This window comes from Phalacrocorax aristotelis, chromosome 4 (genome assembly GCF_949628215.1).
Source record: "Phalacrocorax aristotelis chromosome 4, bGulAri2.1, whole genome shotgun sequence".
Lineage (NCBI taxonomy): Eukaryota > Metazoa > Chordata > Aves > Suliformes > Phalacrocoracidae > Phalacrocorax > Phalacrocorax aristotelis.
In genome coordinates, this window is record NC_134279.1 from 37333029 (window position 1) to 37347961 (window position 14933).

At 44.4% G+C, this 14933-nt stretch overlaps 1 protein-coding gene across 5 annotated transcripts in view; it reads left to right on the forward strand.

The window, feature by feature from the left end:
- The first annotated feature begins 1349 nt into the window (after positions 1-1349).
- The window catches only part of GRIA2 (glutamate ionotropic receptor AMPA type subunit 2), a 99462-nt gene continuing 85878 nt past the window's right edge, over positions 1350-14933 (forward strand). For 3 of the 5 annotated variants that reach the window (XM_075091012.1, XM_075091013.1, XM_075091011.1), the window contains exons 1-2: positions 1350-1831; positions 2229-2369. In XM_075091012.1, coding sequence (XP_074947113.1) covers positions 1744-1831; positions 2229-2369 — 229 coding nt within the window. In that variant the 5' untranslated portion in view covers positions 1350-1743. The remainder of the gene's footprint in view (positions 1832-2228; positions 2370-14933) is intronic. The other 2 variants (XM_075091010.1, XM_075091009.1) reach the window with 2 other exon arrangements.

The window sequence follows — 14933 nt, forward strand, 5'->3', positions numbered from 1 at the left end:
TACCTGAATGCAAGCTTTCTTCTGATACCTTAATCTATCAATGGCCTCAGTGACACCGTTTGCTCTTTTCACAGAATTCAGTGGTGGGTTTTATTGTGGAGCACAAAACCTGACTACTGGGAGGGACCAGGCTGGGGGAGAGAGCAAGGACGGGCGGTAGTCACTCTGCCATTCCACCCAAACAACGTGATAGGGCCTATAAGCTCACGGTGTTAAAGCTCGCTCTCTTTTCCTTTTTCAGGCTCAACTCATTTTGTGGTGAGAGAGAGATGATGACACAAGTACAGACAGAAGCTAGTACAGAAATTCCTGGTGAGATGACTCAAATGAAACTAAACTCATCATGAATTAGTGATGGGTAAAGGGCGTCAAACTGCCTGCTTCTTATGTGTTCAGCATATGCACTTATATTGACCTCTGAGTACCTGAAGCTTTGAGACCTTTCTTTGTCTCTGGAAAGGAGAATTAAGACAATTTAATAATGAAAAGAAAAGGAATTGCAATGCAAGATCAGTATCTTTTCCTACATGGATATTCCTCATCTTTTTTAACAACAACAACAAAAAAAAACATATACCAGCAAAAGACCATTTAATAGCAAATTCATTGTCACAGTCACAGTACTGCTACACTGCTTCTTCTTCTGTAAGATACGTGTGTGTGTCCATGTGTGTCCGTGGTGCATAGCAACAGACTTTGTGCCAAACTGGAAAACGTTAAATTTAGCTTGCAGTAAATAATATAGCTGGAACCCATCTTGAAAAAATAATGCCCTTTATATATGAAAATGAATTATCTGGATAGGTTTAAGCCTTCCTGCGTATAAACTCTTCTGGTTTGGTTACGGCAGTTAAAAATATGCTTTTCTGGTATACCTGGCAGGCGGCTACATCCAAATGTCATCCTAATGAAGACTAGGGAAAATTTAAAAAAAAATCTTAAAAACTCTATTTTTTTTTCCTGCATTCCTGCTTGCCATCCCAGCGCGCTCCCTCCGAGGGAGGCGTTTGGGCCGAGGCACCGGGCGCCGGGTACGGGGGGATACAACCCTTCCCCCGGCGGCGGCGGGGTCGGGACGGGACACGGGGCCCGGTCCTGGGGGGACCTCCGCGGCCCCCGGCCGGGCTCCCCGCCGCTCCCCGGGGCGGGGCCGCGCCGCCGCTCCCCGGGGCCCCGCCGCAGCGCCCCTGTCCGCGGTGCTGAAGGGCTGGCGGCGGCGGCCGCGCGCGAAGGGGCGGGGCGCGGCGGCGGCGAAAGGGGCGGGAAGGAGGGGCGCGCTCCCGCCAGCCTGGCCACTCGCGCAGGCGCGCCGCCGCCGCCCCGCCGGCTGCGCCGCCCGCTCGTTGAGTGCGAAGGAGCGCGGGCGAGCGCCTGTGAGGGCAGGGCCGGGCGGCGGGCGCGCTCCGGCAGCGGGAGCACAGCGGCGCCGCCGCCAACGGCACGCCGCCACCACCCCCCACCTCCGCCCCCCCCCCCCCCCCCCTTATTTCCGGAGCCGGGACGAGGACCGGAGCGGCGGCAGCAGCTCCCGGCGTGGGCAACGGCTTCTCTGACTCCTGCCGCCCGCCGAGGGCTTATTCCCGTTTCCTTCCCCCCGTGGTTGGCTTGCTCCCGCCGGCTGCTCGCCCGGCGCGCAGGGGATCTAATTTACTGAGGAGCCGGCTCCGCGGAGGAGGAGGAGGAGGACAAGGAAGAAGAAAGGGCTGTTTCCGTGGCTTTGTGGATGCTCTACTTTTCCTGGAAATGCAAAAGATTATGCATATTTCTGTCTTCCTGGCTCCTGTGTTGTGGGGACTGATCTGGGGGGTCACTTCTAACAGCATACAAATCGGTAGGTGCCCGGGCGCCGCCGCGGGACCTCGCTCCCCTCCCGGCCGCTCTCCCGCTCCCTCAGCCCCGCCGGTGCCGCTCGGGCATTCCTGTCATGTAGCCGCGAGCACAGCCCCGCCGCGGTAACCGGCAGGTCCCCCCGGCAGCCGTGCCCGGCGCCTTCCCCCGAGCCGCACCTCCCCTCCCGCCGCGTCCCCGGGCTCCGCCGCGGCGGCCGGGACCGGCACGGCGGGGACCTGCCGCCGGCATCGCGCCGGCAGCGCTGTCCGAGCAGCGGAGCCCGCCGGCACCCCCGCCCTGCCCAGCCCGGCCCCGGCGGCGGGCGGGGACGGGGCCCCGGCGCTGCTCTGCCCGTTTCCCCGCCCGCCTGATATGCCTCTGTGTGTGTTTCCCCGCAGGGGGGCTGTTCCCGAGGGGCGCCGATCAGGAGTACAGCGCGTTTCGGGTAGGGATGGTTCAGTTTTCCACCTCGGAGTTCAGGCTGACTCCCCACATCGACAACCTGGAGGTGGCCAACAGCTTCGCCGTCACCAACGCCTGTGAGTAACGCAACGCCGCCAGCCCGCTGCCGGCGGCGGGGCGCCGGTGTGTGTCGGTGCGGTGTGGGGGGTCTGTGGTGTGGTGTGGTGTGGCGGGACACGGCGCTGCGCCGCCGCCGAGCAGGTGCGGGAGCGCCCGGACTCGGTCTCGGCCTCGGCCCCGGGGAAACGGGGCGCGGGGTCTCCGTGCGCCTCCCCAGCCTTCACGGAGCTTTAAAATGGTTCCTGCCGCACTCGCCCGCCCGCCGGCTCTCCCCGCGCCTTACATCGGGCTGCGCGGCCGCCGGGGCGCCTCCCCCTCCCGCGCTCCCCCACCGCCGGGGCTGCCCGCGGGCTCTGCCGCGGCTGCGGAGCCGGCCCGTCACCCGGCGGTGGCAGCGCTGGGGACCCCTCCCGGCAGCGGGCGAGCGGGGGCGATCAGCCATTTTACGCCGCGCCGCGCTCCATCTCGCCGCCCCGGGGCCTGCCCCCTCGCCGCCCCCGAGGCCTCGCCGGGAGCCCGCCGCCCCCGAGGCTTCTGCGGCTGCCGTCGACGGGGGAGCGGGCGGGCAGGTGGACGGCGGGGCTGTGCCCTGGCTCCGCCTCCGGCGAGGCAGGGCCCGGCCGCGGGCGTGCGGCGGGGAGCGGAGCACATGCGGTGCTCGGGGAGGCGACGGGGAGGGTGCTGCGCGGTCGCCCCGGCGCGAAGAGGGGAGCCCCGGGGCGGAGGGGCTATGTCCCGCAGTGGGGTCTGCTGCTGCCCGCCGCTTGGTGGCTGCCCCCGACAAGGCGTGCGATGAGGGGGCAGCGGGCTCTGCCCGTGTCGGTGCCGAGGGCTGGGAGCCTGAGGCAGTCGTTCCCGGAGCGAGGGGAGGGTGGCCGCCTTGCCCCGCTGCCCTGCCTGAGGTGCCCGGTGCAAGCGAAAGCGGGGGCCCCGGGGCGGCGCGGCCGGCGAGGAGGAGCGAGCCCGCCCTTGTGCCGTGCTGGCCGCTCCCGCCGAGCTACGGCGCATCGGCCGCCCGGTGCTGCGCTCCTCAGGCGTTGCCTCGTCCCTCCTAGGGACGAGCCGCGGGGGATGCTACTTCTGGAGGTTAGCTGTCAGCGAGAGCAGTTTGCCTCCATTGGCCACCTTTTTTTTTTTTTCTTCCCTAATTTAGCAACGTGACGGTAGGTGTGGTGGTGCTGAACAGGGGCCTCTCGGCACAGACTCTGGGATAGGTGATGCAAGAATTCAGCCCAAGGAGCTTTACCGAAAGCATGTATGAGGCATGGCAGGCATGAGGCATATATGAGGATGGGAGGGTATAGCACACGCAGCTGAAGTCAAAAAAGGTCAGAGCACATAACCAGCCACAGTCAGGCTACTTTCCTAATCTTTGCAAACTGTCTGGGGAGCTTGTGTTTTCTTAGGTAATGAGGGTTTCCAGCAACCTGAACTGCATGTGGCTAGTGTTTGCAGTATGTGTTACTGGGACTGTTGGTGAAGTAAGGGGTTGTGTGGCGATCTAGATGGCATTCTGCAAAAAGGAGACGGGTCTTTCAGTGTTTCTCTATTTTCAGGATTTCCTTTACTTCAGAGAATTATTTGTGTAAAATGCCTGATTTTTTTTTTTTTTCTACTAGTAGTAGAGACAGACAGGTATAGCCAGGTGGTCTTTGCAAAAGTAAAGCATTCATACTTTTCTCAAATCTCATCAAGATTTTTATCAGTGTTTGTGAGCGTGCATCAGCCTTGTTCTTGAGCTTAGCGGCCCTCTGTGGAGAGCTCTCATAATAATCAGATGACATGTGTAGACTGCAGGGATGGACTTGGAGACTTTGGGCAGAAGGGAGATGCTATCCACGTCTCGGGTTTCCCTTTCTCTGAACCTTGTCCAAGGCTTCCATTTTCAAGCAGTTTGAAGAGCACCACAGTAAGACATGTATTCACTTTTTCATCACCTCAGTCACTATTGACAGTTTAGTAAAGTTATCTTGTCAATTGGATTTAAGTGACTAGTGAATGTATAGTGTAGTACTTTCTTGATTACCTTCCAAGAAACGTTTGACTGGAGAGCAAAGAATTCTGAAGGCAAATAACTGCCATATAAGAAGCAGAATTAAGCAGCTGATTGCAGAGCGCTGCATACGCAAATGGTTAAGGAGGATCCATCTTTTTTCTGTTCCCTTTATGCTTGTTCTCATTTGAAATACTGAAAAATCTGCAGGTTGGTGTTTTTTTTTTCCAAATAGTCTACAAAGCACCCATGTCCAAACCCAGCACTATAAACAGTGAAACAATGCAGGTGTAAAAGAAGGTCACGGAAATGTAGGGTATGACGATGCTGAAGATGCTTCAGTAATTAGCCAAGTATTTCACTCCAGCATGGTGATTTTCCTTCACAGAAAGGTGGTGGCTGGCTTATACCGTAATAGGGGTAATGACCTTTTTCTGCCCTAAGAATAAGCTTTCTAAAATCGGCAAGTGGAATATTTCATCTTCTGATCTAAAAACACAGAGCCAGCCCAGCCTCAGGCCGCAGAAGCTCTGGATGATGCTGTGGGAGGCGCGGCATGCAGCCCTCTGCCTGTGGCAGGGTGGCAGCTGGCCTGGGGGCCCGCCACTGCCGCCCTGCTGGGGGTGTCCCTGCCTCCCTCCTGCCACTTGGTAACCACAGGGAAACTGGGGCATACAGTGCCATCTGCTTTAAAACCAAACAAAAAACCCACTGTAAAACTAGTTAAAGGGATCTTCAAACTTCATCAGCACTTGCTCAGAGTTCATTCAAGGCGCAAATGGTTTTCCGGTGAATGAGTTGTACTGCTGGAGCTACTTTTAAATTAGGTTCCTAAACTTGCAGAAAAGAGGAGGCGGAGGTCATGTACCACACAGGGATGTCTGAAACAGTGTAAGACTACTGAGTCATTTAAAGGGAACCAGAAGGTGTGTGTAGCAGAGGAGCAGTGGAGGCTCTGTGAGTGGGTAGCCTTAATGCACTTAATGCATCTGTAAGAAATAGTTACTTTAGGTTGTTAGACTGTTGCAAGCCTTGCGCAAAGCTGTGTTGACAGGTCATCAGAGTAGCTGCTGGAATCTAATTGCAGTTTGACACCTTGCAAGTGGGTGTCACTAGGAGGCTTAATGGTTTTGATGGACACATGGTGGAGTCTTTCTTCAGACTGATGGCACAATTAAGAAAAATATTCACTGCCGTGACTACTGTTATATCCTTCAAGAGAATAGGCTAGACTTAGTCCTCTTTGGGAATTCTTGGTGATTCAGAGGGTTACAGGCCAGGTTGTAAAGGCAAATGTTAACAAAGTGGTTCACTCTAACAGAACCTCTTTGGCTGTTAACAGCTGGGGCAGAGGTGCAGCGCTGCAAGTGATTCATAGGGCGGAATTGGAAGGGGTCCAAGCCACTGGACTTTGTTGTCCTTCAGCACAGTGTATCTGAGTCTAGTCTAACTGGAGAAGTGCTGACCATCAACGACATCAGATTTTTTTCTTCAAAAGAAGAAAAGAGGAAACCGGTGAAGATGAAATCCTTTCCTCTTAAATCACCAACCCAAACAAGGGATAGTTGTATTATGTGCTCACATATTTTTTCACTGAAAGGATATTTGAATCACCTAAAGAGAGGTTTCCTATGGAGTACTATAAAACCTCCATAACTGTAAGAAGTTTTTGTATAGTAGTTTCAGCACAGAGGTAATGTATGCATGATCTTGGATGTTTAATCCTGCTGGCTCAAGAGCCAGTGTTGAGCTTTTCTGTTTTAAATCAAGACTTACAGCTCTGCAGGGATCACTGCACCATGACATTATGACAAGGGGATGCTGATTCATGCGTAAACCTTACATCCTTTCATTACATCTTTAAGCAGGAGCTTTGAAAACCTATGAATATCTAGGATGTTGCAACTTGGGAGTCATGGCAAAGGTTTTCCCAGACATTTTGGAATATAATGCTATAGACTGCATTCTTGAAGAAATAGAATTCAGCATACTGATGGCAAAATGATTAAAGAATAAGGAGAAAACCCATATATCCTGTAGTGGTAAAGATGGGAGAAATTTAGACATGTTTGTTTAAATTAAAATTATTGTGGACCAAGCCCAAATATATTTCACAATAAATTATTAGAATTGATTTTGAAGGAAAGGAGGAATTCAATAAATGCTTATATTTCAGTTCATTCGTATTCCTACTCCTTCTCATTTCCTTTTCACTATAAAACATTTCTCAGGCTCAGTGAGCAGATGTGAAGTAGATTCTGTACCCCCTTGTAATTAAAATGGACAAGATCAGATGGTTTCTGTAGTAAAATGATACAATAAAACCAGGATGTAGCCTCAAATAGGAGCTCTTGTGCTTTTGCTGATCTCAAAACGTTTCTCCCCTCAAAATCAAGCTCTGTAGCAAACTTTAAACATTCCTCTACTCCTGAGAGTTATCTGTAAGGAAACCTGGGATATTTATTGTGTGACAGTGCTGTCTTTGCTGTGCATCTCTGCTTCTGCCTCACAGAGCATTTCCACACAGCCGTGATCCAGAATATGGGCAGATACAGATACGACAGTTTTGGCTTTGCTACTTGGCTTTTCAGACTTTTCTTATGCAATTATTGCATTGATTTTTGTCCATATATCTGAAATAAAAATTTACCATGCAGTTTTGAATATAGTATGAATATGTATTTTACTCTTACAAAGCTTAAAGTGAGTTATACTTAATAACAGTTTGTGAGCAGCATATCAATCAAGCCTCAAATATACCAATCAAGCTCTTAAATCAACCAGTATTATCAATCTCTTCAATATATTCATATGTTTATATATGCTTTTATTTATATTTAAGATATGAAAGTGTAGTGACTTTTTTCTCTTTATGCCAATGAAAGCTTTAATTTACACTGACTTTGATAGGACTATTGACTGCACATAGCTGGGCATGTACTTAACTCCTTCTGTACATAAGACTTACTGTACTATCCAGCGTGTGTTACACACCCTAAACCAAGGGCCACTGCATCAGGTGATACTGTTACTGCCGATTTCTTTAGTTCTTTTATCAAGCTTCTCATGATCAAAATATTTTTGAGAATTAAGGCATGTTTAATATATAAATAATTGTTTTTGAACAGTTGATAATTACTTGGGAAGTACATAATAACTGGGAACATATTATTAGTTTGAAAATGCATTAAACAGGTAAAGACTATTCTATTACTGTTATGCAGAAAGTGAGGATAATCAGCATAATTAATTTATCAGGCATCTTCTGTGAGAGCATGATTAATTTTTTTTTAAAAAAATTGTATCCAGGAAAATATGATTTTGTATTAATAATTCTGTATTATGTGCTGGTAGGACTAATTTTTTAGGAAACTAAAAGGAGGAAATGACCCACGGTAAACATAAATGTGTGTATATATGTGTCTGTGTATACACATACATATGTATATATAAATGTACATACATATGTACTTCTATAGTGAAGAATAGTTTGTTTTGAATGTCACATAAATAAAAAGCAGGCCATTAGTTAAACCCTACAATCCATTTTCTGGGAGGATTATCTCAGAGCTCTTCCTAGTAAGATAATTTATCACTTTAAGACAGTGTTATCACCCCTGTGAATTGAGTGCATGAATTACTGATATTTTTTTTTATACTGAAGGTTCATGCCTATATTCTGGAACCCATGTCACTGCGACTGAAGCCAAGGAATGTCAGGTCAGACCAAATATAACTCTGAAAAGATACCTGAATAAGTGAAAAATTTAGTTGTATATATCAAACTCTCTATATATTTGTATGTGAATGGGCTTCTCATATGCCAATTAAATGGAAGTTTCATTTCTGAAATGAACAGGATTTTTCCATTATTTTGTAATCGATAGTTGCATCTATCAGAACATGAATACAGCAGCATCTGCTTTCAGAAGATTCATTCCTTTTGCCATACAGATTTCTGAAAAGGTATAGGGCAAAAGCCTGCATGTTCTTGTAGAAATATGTAGGTTTGTGGAGCATTATTAGTGTTTTGTCCTGAAACCTTCATGTTTTCCTTCAATAAGTTAATAAAAAAGTCTGCATTGACAAGTACATATTAGATGTAAATTTGTTAAAACTGAAAAAGGGCTTTGATTTAAATGAATAAGTCCTTCCAATAATGAATTATTTATGGATAAACAATAAGGAGCATATTGTAAAACAGATCAACAGCAAGGAGTAAAAGCAGGTTTTAGATAGCCACATGTTGAACAAATTTATATTGCACTTTCTAAAATCAATAACTGCTTAAAGTACCACTATTGTATTTATTTGTGTGCAGTCAAAGTGTTATAGATGTCTTTTGAAATACTGTTTACTTTTCTTTATCTGTATCTAGGCCCACCATAGAACAGTTCTGATTTTCTAATGCAACACTGCTGTGCCCCCTTGTTTAACAATTATTCCTTAATGGATCTTTGATTCTTTTTTTCTTCTTTTCTTTTTCATGGTTTTAAGAAAGGTTCTGAAATCAGGCAGTTTATGGGGAGATTACCTTTTTCCACCTAAAGTTCCCATTTTAATATAGAGTTAACATTTCTGTCCTGAGTCTGATTTAATGTACAGATACTTAATGCATTTTCCTGTGGCTGGTCGCTTTATAAGAGTGTAAAAGAATTTTACAAGAAAAAGATACTACTTATGATTCTGCAATGGGGTGTGGTTCAGCTCCAGCTACTACTATCTCCCACCACTTACTCCCAAACCTATCTCAGAGGAATTAATAGGATTTTTTTGAGGATTGAAATGTTACATGCAGTTCAACTGCAGGTGATGGAATCAAGCACAAGATATTTCTTAGTTCAACCCTAATCTACTATTTTATTTGATATCAGAGGAAGGATATTCAGGTCTGTATTCATTAACTTAAATCAGGGTGTGATAGCTTTGTATGTTTGGGGTGCTGGGTCTGTAACTGAATTGCCAATCCCTTCAGCTAGTCCATGAATGACTTGCTGGGCTTTATTGTACATGGAAATAGTATCTTCATTACTTAACTACAGAAAGTAAACATGCTTACATTTCACTGTTGAAAAGAAAGAGTACTTTGCCATTTGTGTTTTAAAATGGACATATTTTCTCCAAATGATTCTTCAATGAACAAGAGTAGACAGATTTTTGTAAAATGTTCATGTTGGCCCTGACTCATAAATGCATACTCACACAACTGGTAGAAGAGTTTCAAAGCTCAATAATGGACAGTGTCTAATTATATGGAACGTTCAAAATAGATATATGAACATGTGCTTGCTATGCTATCCCACCTATTCAGTTTAATCTCAGTTTCAGGTAGTTAATATTGCATTGATTTGATGCTGCAATTTTTCAGGGTGCTGTGGTTAAGACTGTCATAACACTGTAATTTATTCTCAGTATAAATGTGTTTAAAAGTTTAAAAATGACTTGGGTGGAAAAGATGCCTCTGTTTATTGCAAATGTCGCGAACTGATTTTCTTTCACACACTTTGAAAATTACAAATAACATATTCTTTCTAAACGCTCGGTATGGTAGATAATTTAAACAACAATCTGTTTGGTAATGTGGAGATTTTCTTATCTCATATATAGAGAAAACTGCTTTCAGGGGTCACGTCAGCAACAGGGCTGGAGAGCTCAGCAGAACAGTTTTGCAACTGCTTTGCAGCCTAGAGAAGGGATTTGTTTTATTTTCTTTGCATTTCTGCCTTTTCTGAATGTATTTGGTAGTTGTAGGACCCTGGTCTATATCCATAAAATAAAAAGACTAATGTCGTTTGCCATCCCATGTAATGGGGATTGAAAATATTTTAATGTGTTGTATTCCCTTGTATGTGTGTGAACTGTCTCAGAATGTCTGCTAATGAAACAGACCACACAGCTCTGAGCAAGTCAGAGTAATTTGTTCAATAATCTCATAAATCTTTGAAATTGAGAATGTTGAGGGTTAGCTTGCTCAAGATGTACCTCCCTGATGCCAGTTATGAGTTGTTTTTGACAAAATGTCTTCCAAGCCAAAATGCTGGGGTTTTTTTTGTTTGTTTTTCCCTTGTATGTGTGTAGCAAATCCCATAATGCCTTAATAGCACAGCCTCAGAGGGCGTGTTTGGTACGAATGTGGGATCTTGCAAGCAGCAAAACTTTCCTGTGTGATTGTGCCTTGTGCAGATGTGCTGGTATCAGGGAGTTCCAGGTGTGATACTTGAAAAACAGGGTAAATAATCTGCATGGCTAATGCATACCAAGCTGATACTTATATAAGCTACAGCCATGTTACTTATAGCAGAAGTAGGATTGATCCACACCAGAATGACAGTGAATGGTTAGGAGAATCATCCAGGGTTTAACCTGGTTATTTCCTATTCTGTCCATGTCAGGCAGAGGATCTGAATTTAACCCTTTGTCCTTCACAGTTGAATGCCCTTAGTGCTGGGCCATTTTGGTTTTGACATTAGTCTCCCTCTCTGTCTGTCCCTCGTCACATTTTTCCTGCCTCAGTTCATTTTTGGTGAAACAAATCTCAGTGATCTTAATCCTGTCCGGATGCAGGAAAGGGGAAAAGTAACTTCTAGGTTTTCGGAGCAGGAAGACAATTTCTTGCTCTTTGTTTTTGTTACGATAAAGCATAAAGGCAAAAAAAATTTACAATGTTAGGAAAATTCAGTTATATTAAAGAGTTGCTCCATTAACAAATATTAACTGGCCAGATTTATACATAGCTTTACACTTCTGAAGCCATTTTGAATGAACACCTGGAAACATAATCATGTAATTTTATTATATTTAAAGACCAGATGGATTTGAGGGATCAGGAAATAGATGAGAATATGAGTCACTATATATTATAAATTGCAGTATAAATGTGGTTTTAATTTCACTCACAGCCTTACATCTGCCCCATTTTAAGGTGCTTTCATTTGGTGAGAGTGGATCATGCTGAAATTCTGAAAAGTCATGACTGAAAAGTCATTCAGTCCTTTTACTGACTAATCGGATTAGTTCATGTATTCAGCCACCTGATCCCATAGTCTGGGACTCCAGAGTAGTAAGGCCAGGCTATTTTTGCTCAGTCAAATAAATGGTCAAGCTTCCACTGATGGTAGTAGGAACAAAACCACATCCAAAATTCATATTATTTCTTTTTCTGTGTGAGCGTGGAGGACTGATTTAATTTTTTGTATATGGAAAGAGGCAGGGATTAAACAATTCCTAAAAAGTGCTGAAATGTTTGAGCATCTACTGGACCTACAGAATATACTTTCCACACTTTACAGTACATGCTTATATATGACCCTGTTTGCTGTGGGGTTTTGTTTTTTTGTTTGGTTTTTTTTTTAAGTATCACACATTTCTTAAGTGCTTTGTCAGGATTCAGTATGGAAACCATAGAAAAATTATTAGACCATTTCAATTTGGTATAAATATGTAACTAGAACTGCTAGCTTAGCTAAAAAAGGAAAGGTTCGGTCTGCATTTGTGTGGGTGAAGAGGAAAAACAAAATGCTTGCTCCCTTCCTTTGTTTGCATTTGATCACGGATTTTATTGTTTGGTAAAATCTTTGCATAAATTTGAAATTTTCATTTTTTTCTTAACTCCGTTTTCATTTGTAGGAAAATGTGGTTTGGCTTGACTTTGTAGAACTCGTTGTACTTTTGCTATAGAAGTAAGCAAGATGTGAGCTGCAAATACTGACTTTTTAGCAAGTGGAGCACTTGATGTTTCTTTGAGCTTATCTCTTTACTTCTATTTCGATATGATAGAAAGAAATGTCTCCATTTGTGGAGGCACTTTAAATTCACTTGCAATTAATACACATGAAGACCTAGTTTGTGATACTTATACTGTGTGACCTCAAGGTGCCACTTCAGGAAATGTGAATGTCCTGTGAGTACTGTTGTAGCACATCTGGCAGCCTATGGGGATGCCTCAGATACCCCAGTGTCTAAAATAAGGCTTGGTACATGTACTTAGTAACCTGAATAATTTCCTGAGTTTCATGAGAAAAGACCCAAACAACTTTTAGGAACTCTGATATTTTTGTAGGCTGTTACGTACTGTTGCAATTAGTTGGTGTTTGTAGTGGAAGTCATGACTTCGTTGTTCCAAATAAATATATAGTTTCAAGGATACTATATGCCTATTCCAACATCTTGCTAAGAGCCTCCAGTACATTTTGCTTTGTCCTTCTGGAAGCGCAAAAAATGGTTCACATCACTTCAGGAGTTTTGTTTTCCTTTCTGCATGGAACTGTTTCTGGCTTCCTTTCGGACCCATCAACAGAGTGTTGCGACTCCTAGCATTACTTCCCATTTTCTGGTACGCAGAATCATGGTTTCCTGTGCCTGTGTTTCTGGCTTTATCTTGCACTCCAGGAACTTGCAGTGTTCAATTTTTTTGCAGTATTTTATTATTACATGACGTCTTGAGATGTATATTTTGCAACATGGAGAAACCATTTTCCAAACTAAGTATCAACTGCCTTAAAACCTAGATGTTTTAGGAAAAAAGTTCACTTCGTATGTTTCCTTTCTTCATATAGGCAATTTGTTTCAACAACGTAGGTTTAATTCTGAAGTTTTTTTTTTCTTGTACTTTTCTCAGTTCTTAAACCAGTTCTCCAAAACAAGCGTTGCTACTACAGAATTATTAGAAAGACCATGAAAGTAATTGTGCTAATTATTTAATTTTGACACATTGGTAGTTCTGTAGCAAGAAACTTGTACTTTTGAAATTAAGTGTCTGATTTAGTAAATGTCGTTTGAAACTTCCTGAGGAAGCCAGCAAAGTTTGCAGGAATGTGGTTAACCTAGTCATATCACTGTGTATTGCTTCCCAACTGTGAGCTTAGTTTTGTGCACTGCAATTTAACTATCTTTGCTTTTGGTCTGATTTTTCCCCCTTCTCTTAAAAAAAAAAAAAACAACAAACAACCAAAAAAACCCCACAAACAAACAACTGAATTTCTTATTTTTCTGTAGGATTCCTTTTCCTCCTTTCACTTCTGCTGACCAGCTAAGCATCCCAAAAGTATCTGTTTCAGGAATCCTAAATCCATCTTGTCAGAATTGTCTTCTGCTTTCCAGGTTCAAGTTTGTTAAGAACTCCTTGCTCAGTGGCTGATTTTGTTTAGGATACAGATCTGTTGGGTGATAGTGACATTAGTGATGGATGTAAAGTAGGGTTTTTTCCTTGCTTGCATGTTTGTTTTTCTGAATGCTTTCTGTATTAGAACTCAAGAGATCTCATCTCCCCAAAGCAGCTTCCTAAATATGTATGACAGACCAAAGGAGGGACTGTATAACTTGATAAGCCAGGAAGAGGTATAGCTCACTGTTGATATGCTGTAGGAGAGTTTTGAGGAAAACAGATCTCATGCAGTTCAGATCTGTCCTATCCATTCTTCCAGACTTTTAAGCCGGGGGCAGATATGCACATTGCAGTTTAGGTTCCTTCTGGTTTTTCTGGGAATTGCTTGTTCTATAACCCTTGGTAGCTTTGCTGTGAGTCCTTCCTTGCTGTGGTGACATCTCCAGTGCTCTTCCATAAAGTAGGCCAATACAGGGCAGTCCCCAAAGTGGTTTGGAAACTATAGTGCATAACACTGTCATGTGTACAAACTGGGAACTTACAAGAGTCCGGGAATGGCATGAGGCTGGAGGCATCAGTGTTACCCAGACTGAGTGGTGAGAATTAGATGCCTAACAATGAAATTAACAACAGTTAGCACCCAATGGAAAAGAAGTTAAGTCAGCCTAAATGACAGAAAGCTGCTGTTTAGAAGCTTCTAACTGAAACTGTCAAACTAAACCTGTTCCTCTCCCTTCTTGGGTGGCTGACTGCAGCTCTGAGGTAAAGGCAGTGGGATTAATGGCCAGAAGCTACTCTCTCTGCTGTAATGGATTTAAGTGCTTTGTTTGTACCATGCTCTGGATGCTGTGCAGATCTTCCACTTTTTTGGCTGGAATAGCCCGATAGTGTAGAAAGAAGGGAGAGAGCCTGGTAGCTCAGAGGATAGTGGATAAGAGGAGCTCACTTTTTGCCTTATCTTCGCGGAACACAGCTGGGGCCAGGGCAAGAACGATTTTTTTTTTTTTTTTAAAATCATGTGAAAAGAGCAGCAGTTATATGATCAGGTCTCCTTTACTCTGGGATGTACTAACCTCAAGGTTTCTCATTAGACTCATTTTCTCATTAGACTGAAGTTCTTAATCTTAATTTGTACTAGTAGACCTGTATTTTTGAACCTGATATTGTAGCAGAAAGTATGTATTTTGGCTTCCCTTAAGGACAGATTGCAGTGTGTTTTTTAAATGAGTTTGTTATTACCCTGGAGTTACAGTTTGTGTTCTATATTTTACGTGGTAAAAGTTAACACTGTAAGTTAAGCTGTGCTGGCCATGAGCAACATGGTAGTTGCTCTTCCCATGGGTATAGTTGCTTCATTGTTTCTAGATTAAATTCAGGGTAGGGAGTTTAATCTGTAGAGGTCTGTGTATGCTTAGTTCTGGCTGTCTGGATAGAGATTTCTTCTTGTTTAGTTGTTATGGCAGCTGCATTCATGGACACTTAAGC